The following is a 6,000-nucleotide window of genomic DNA, read 5'->3' as shown; positions in this document are numbered from 1 at the left end:
CTAGTTCAGCTCCACCTCAGCGGATTCGGCACATAAGAAAGTGGCTTGCCTATCCCACGTGCAGGCTCGCCCTGCAGTGGGAAGGTTGTCACAGCTAAGCTCGTCTTGTTTACGCAGTCGTGGAGGGATGCACTCTCCGTCAGTGCTTCGCAGTTTCACTTGTGGTAAGAGGAACAGGAAGAAAGTCAGCTTTCCTGGTAAATCGGTAATGATCCCTGTGTACGGAAGACCGCAGGTTCACAACCTGCCGGATGGATCACAGTTTGGAGGGGCGACACATCAGGTTTTTCAGGGGCTACTGCTCTGCACTAAGCACTGTGTGTAGAAAAACAGCCATGAGGAATCGCATCAGGGAGACAGAAACTTAAATTCATGATTAGGTCATGCCACAGTGTCAGAAGACTTAAGGGACAAATTCTAAGGGCATGGAAGAGAGAGCAAATCTGGCACTGAAGGGGAGGCAGGAAGGCCTGCCGGAGGAGGTGACATGTCCATGGGGGCTTCCATGGCCAAGAGGACAGCCAACTCAGGAACACAAAGGCATTGAATTCTAGACCAGGTGACTTGCTCATCAGAGAAACGGTGGGGTTTGCGGAGACTCTGAGGGTTCATCTTTCCCAGTCCTAGAAACTACGACAAGGTTGGCTAAATTCACATCACCCACATTTTATTCTTTCTGCTGAACATGTTTCTCTTTCAGCCCTCAGCCCTGAAGCAGAGAAAATATGTCTCTGATGAACACACAAGGGCTATTTCTGGATTTTAACATGGTGATGTGGTTTAGATATTGATACGGATGCCTGGGGAGACTATGAGGTTGATGTCTGTTTAACACACATGATGACATGGAGCTGCAAAGAGTCAAGAGAAACCTATAGACTCTTGGCTCACATTATGAGTGCATCTGAAAGTAGGGTAAAAATAAGCCGCAGATTCTCCTGTGATTTCCGAAACATCTCTTTGTTTAATCATAGAATTATTTTCATCTTCCATTCATCATAAATAATCCACTTTCTTACTTAACTAGTCCTTTTGAAAAAATTTGGTATTTAGCATAAACAAACACTGAACATTAGCCAGAGGTGTGTTATTTTTAACAGAAAAGGGAAGCACTTTAAAAAAAAAAACACAAAAAATTTACAACAAAGAGCACGTGAAAAGCTAAACATTATCACCCCCTCAAAAAAATCAAATTTTCTGACAACCATTAAAAAAATCCAGGTGGAGAAGCGAGTAAACATTATCTGATGTATTTTCCTAATACAGTTAGACAAAACGAAGGCATAAAACAGATGGTTTGACGGTGTATAAACAAAATATTTTAAGTTTGGAATAATTAAATCCCAATAAGCATGAATTAAAAATAAATTTTGACCTTACTTCTTTTTTTATGGAAAAATATGCCACAGCATTTGTATAACAAAAGTATGTGTAAACATATCACTAAAGCCACCAAAACTCACTGTGTAAAGAATATTTGAATACAAAACACATTTTTTAAAGCAAAAGATAAAATGTTATCATAGCATTTTTTCACTTGAATTTTATTCCATAATCACACCTACTACAGGTGTCAGACAATAGAGGTAGTTAAGTTGGGGAGGGAATCAGTATTCAAATGCTAGGAAGAAAACATTTTATGATAGCTCAGACAGGTGGGCGGGTGGGCAGATACACATTCCCTGTCACTCCAAAACTCAGATGCTTGTAGGAGCAAAACCTGAATGGCTTTCTCTTCTCTGTAGGCAAGCATCACAAATACCGAGCAAAATGACTGGAGTTTCAGACCGAAGTGCAGCTCTTGGTAACAGTGTAGACCACGGCTTGTTGAGCACTGATTTCTTCCGGATCTGGCATTGGCCTTGCCATTTACATGGAACATGATTCTCGGGAAATTTATGAGGTTCAGTGACATTGAAAGGAGTCAGAATTGAAAAAAAAAGATGAGACCAGGTAGTAATAATAATTTACATTTACACGATTGATAAACTCGGGAGCTTTCTAAGGAATGACGGGTTGTTGTTGTGAGTACAAGGGCAACAACAGAGGCAGCTGCCAAGGACCTAGCCTGAGAGCCAGGAAGCCAGTATCCTCTTCCCTATCAAGAAAGGACTCGAAAGGAGATGGCAGGGTGGTGTGCAGGTGACACAGAAAATCTGTCCCCCTAATCCTATATATTGGTTTCTTCTCTATTTGGCTCCCATTGAAGTTCTTCTAGTCATAGTAGAAGCAAATCCTGGCTACTCCTTTGAAAGCCGACGTCCTATTGAGAAGTCATTTTCCTTGATATTTTAATTAGTAAATGTGTTTTCTTTCCATCTGGCCAGACAGAATGTGTGTATGTACTATTTGTTTGTATTGATGACCTGTATATTTTCATTTAGTCATAAAAGCAATATGATTTTTTTTTTAAATGTCGCAAAACAATTTGTGAAATTTGCCGTGGAAATTCTCCTCAACATGCCGCCTCGGGAGTGCCTACTTCAAGGATGTAGCAGGCTGCTCCGGCTACCAGGGGCAGTTTGGAAAGTGTTCAGCACGTTTGGGGAACAGGAAAAAAACGCGGGTCTCAGATGCGGAATGTGAATAGAACTCACCATGCCCCGTCACTGCTCTCGGGCTCGCTGTCATGCTTTCGTGTCTCGTGTTTGGCTGCTGTGAGTGTGCAAGTGGGTTGGCAAACAGGTGTGAATGGAACAACAGAGGAAGAGCAAAACACACGGAGATGGAACTTCAGCCCTGCCAACCAAATCCTGCAGCTTACCTCAAAGCTCCACCCAGAACGCAAACATTAGGCCCTTTCTTTGAAGTGGCTAATAATAAATTTAAGACCTAGAGCACCCCCGTCTCTCGTAATGGGACTGAGGAGTTGTCTGTGTGGAAGGTATGTGAAGGAATGTCTGAGAACACGCAGTCAGGCAACATGCAGCTCTGTTCCGCCTGGATGCGCGGCTCCCGCTGAGCAGACGGGGAAGAGGCATGTCACGGTGGCCGGGCAAAGGAGTCAACAGCAAATCAAAGGCCGTGCGGAGAAGACTCTGGAAGTGTTCACCGTCACCAGGAAGGCATTCCCCTGATGCTGTGACCTCGTTTCAGACATTACAGTAACTACCACTGTAGTGCTGCATTGCACAGAAGGGGGCACTGGGAGACCATGTGAGCCTTTTGTCACTTATTATGACTGTTTCCCTGCATCAGAAAAAAAAAAAAAAAAGAAATAAACTCCGACATACGGTACCACCCCTGGCAGTCACCAACAAAGTACACTGGGGAAGTAACGCTCTGGTCAAATACATTGTAAGGCACTTAAACAGGTGTGTCATATTTTTGTGTAAAAAAATAAAATATGCATCGCAGCAACATTCACAAGGACGAGTCTTCAGAATTATCTGCAGGTACCCTCCTGTACATATGTACACCGCCAGAGCGCGCTGCTTCCTCATACTGTTGGCCTGGTCAACTTCACTCCCTGCCAGAGAGAGAAGGGAGGAGGTCAGAGAGTCAGGTGACAGCACACCGGGCGATTTATGCTTCTCGAAGGAAGAGGAGGCACACCCAGAGAGCACTGCCCAACCGACAGTGCAACGCCTAACGGCAAGCCGATTTACCTCCCACCTTACTGGCCAGCAGGCTGTCATCGGCCCCCAGCTACTCAGAGACTTCCATGGAGCACGAGATGGGGACCTTGAGTCTCAAGCATCAGTACATTTCATGGAGTGTGTGTGTGTGTGTGTGTGTGTGTTGGGGGCGCTCAGTGTTGTGAGGATGGAGTCTTTGCCGCATGTCAGTAGTCAAATAGGACAGACAGATCCCCTGGGCCTTCTGGAGGACTCTGTTAGCCAGTGGTCTGGGCTGGGTGCCTTCTGGTCAAGGGAAACGAACAGCACTGCCCTTGGTCTCCCTTTTGGAGAGGCTTCTGCTTCTCCATAGAATGAATCCAGAGCTTTGAAAGATTTGGAAGAAAAATTTGCCCTGATAAATTTGCTGTTTATGCTGATTGTGCATCATTGATGAAGATTAGGGTTTTGAAATTTTTTTCTTTATCCTCTGTCAAAATTTATGTGCACAAATTCGGATCAACAGTGCGTGTACACTTTGATAAACACATCTTAAGTACAAATGAAGTTTCTGAAGGGGGACACACAGTGAAAGACAAGATTCTCAAGCTGCTCCTCTACTATTTGAGTAGAATAGTAGAAGTACTACTTGGTTGTTGGCACTATCTTCAGCAGCTCAGAGACGGCATTGGCGCCTGGCAGGGAACAGGAATCACTAACGTTTTGTTAAATAACTGAATTCGTGGGCACGCTGGATGGCCTAAACTTCTCAGGAATAATTCTGGGACCAAGGATGAGTCTCCTGAAATGGATTTTATATTTCTGTCTGGAGTGTTACCATGGTGAAGAAAGATATGGGAGGCCCAACAGGGTTCAAGTCTTACATTTAGGACCATCTAAACTACCCATAGGACCTTGGGCAAGTCATTCAGCTCTCTGAGCCTGTTTCCTAACCTGTATGATGGCGACAGCCAAGTCAGCTGGGAGCAGCACTGTAGATCCCAATGAACAACAGTGGCAGGAACAGCCACCTTTATCATAGCTATGCATAATCCCATCCAGCTCTGGCGTACAGATGCCACCTCTGGTTTCCTAGTGGCTGAAAGTGGGTACAGAGAAGCCAACTGTGCCCAAGGTCACACGGGGAGAAAGTGGTGGACCCAGCAGCAGAGCTCAGAGCCCAGGCAGGGAGCTCAAGGCCCTCTCTGGACCGGGTAGCGGATGGGAATGGTTAGCACACATAGCTCAACAGGTGGGCCTGTGGGCTTTCCCTTTATTCAGGACGTCAAGGACACAGAGAGGGCACTTGGTCTTTGGACATCTTCTTCCCACACATCTCCTGATAACAGCTGCTACCTTGTACAGGGACAAAAACAGGTCCTAGCAGGTCCAAGCCACTGGGCTGAGCCAGGTCTAGTGGTGCAACTGTGTTACATCCAGGTTGCAACTTCTTGCAATTACCACACTCTACCTTATTTTGGTTGGTAATTAAGGAAATCAGTTTCACAGAGAATATAAAATGTGCTAAGACTCTGAGCTAAGTGTGGTGATATTAATACCATATGGAATCCTTTGCTACCAACATTTTTTACTTCTTAATGCCCAATTTGGTGTACAAAGAAATTAGTATACATATGGAAAATTAAAAACAAGTAGACACCTGCATCAAGCCAAGTTTTATCATTTTTAGAAAGGCATGTGGAGTTAGGACAGAGATCAAAGACTGGGAAGGCAAAGGTGGTGTGAGGGGGCACGTGTTTTGAGCACATGTATTTAACTTTTACCCTATGCAATAAGAGTTTTTTAAAACTGCATAAAAGACATTTAACCCTCAGCCTTCCTGTTCGATTGAAATGGATTAATATACCCTTATTATTATATTTAGCTAAGCAAATAGGTAGTTGAACACAGTGATTTGCTAGGAGGAGCTAAAGTGTAAGACCTAGGAAAAGCATTTCATTCTGATTTGTACCCAAAGAAGATCTTTCTTGAGTCTCACCTTCTGCCTTGACACCATCCAAGACTTGATTGTTGGCACCAAAACACTTCCCAGAAGGATCTGAGCCGGGTGGTAGATGAGCAAGGGGACGGATATTAAAGAGAGGTGCTCGTGGCCCGCAAACACTATCTTCAGCATTGGAATTCCTGATGAACGAGGAGACAGGAAGGTGAGAGGCAAACCTGGACTATCATCAGATGAAAGACACACTCCATGACCATCAGAACTCTGGAACTGAAATGGGCAGGTCTCAGATGAGTCCTCCTGTCTTCCCATCCTCCGCTGACTACCTACAGCTCTGCGCTCTGACTAGCACAGATGAGAGTCAAGAAGTGGTTAGTATGCAAGGGCCCTGGTAACTCTCACTACAAACCAGCAGCTTGTCTCAGGAGCACAGGAGAGAGGACTGTGCATGAAGGTGTTCCTGAAGAGGGCTGGGAAGTG

At 44.8% G+C, this 6,000-nt stretch overlaps 1 protein-coding gene across 3 annotated transcripts in view; it reads right to left on the bottom strand.

The window, feature by feature from the left end:
• Positions 1-941: 941 nt before the first annotated feature.
• Positions 942-6,000, bottom strand: part of SLC10A7 (solute carrier family 10 member 7) — a 290,033-nt gene continuing 284,974 nt past the window's right edge. For all 3 annotated transcript variants that reach the window (XR_011378229.2, XR_011378233.2, XM_002716919.6), the window contains 2 exons: positions 5,557-5,702; positions 942-3,469 (listed from right to left, as the gene is read on the bottom strand). Coding sequence is in view for 1 of the 3 variants with exons in the window: in XM_002716919.6 (XP_002716965.1) it covers positions 3,440-3,469; positions 5,557-5,702 (176 nt within the window). In the remaining 2 variants the exon portion in view is untranslated. The remainder of the gene's footprint in view (positions 3,470-5,556; positions 5,703-6,000) is intronic.

Source organism: Oryctolagus cuniculus, chromosome 8, assembly GCF_051225735.1.
Source record: "Oryctolagus cuniculus isolate XC-2025 breed Fujian yellow rabbit chromosome 8, ASM5122573v1, whole genome shotgun sequence".
Taxonomy (NCBI): Eukaryota; Metazoa; Chordata; class Mammalia; order Lagomorpha; family Leporidae; genus Oryctolagus; species Oryctolagus cuniculus.
This window is presented reverse-complemented; position numbering and strand designations above follow the sequence as displayed.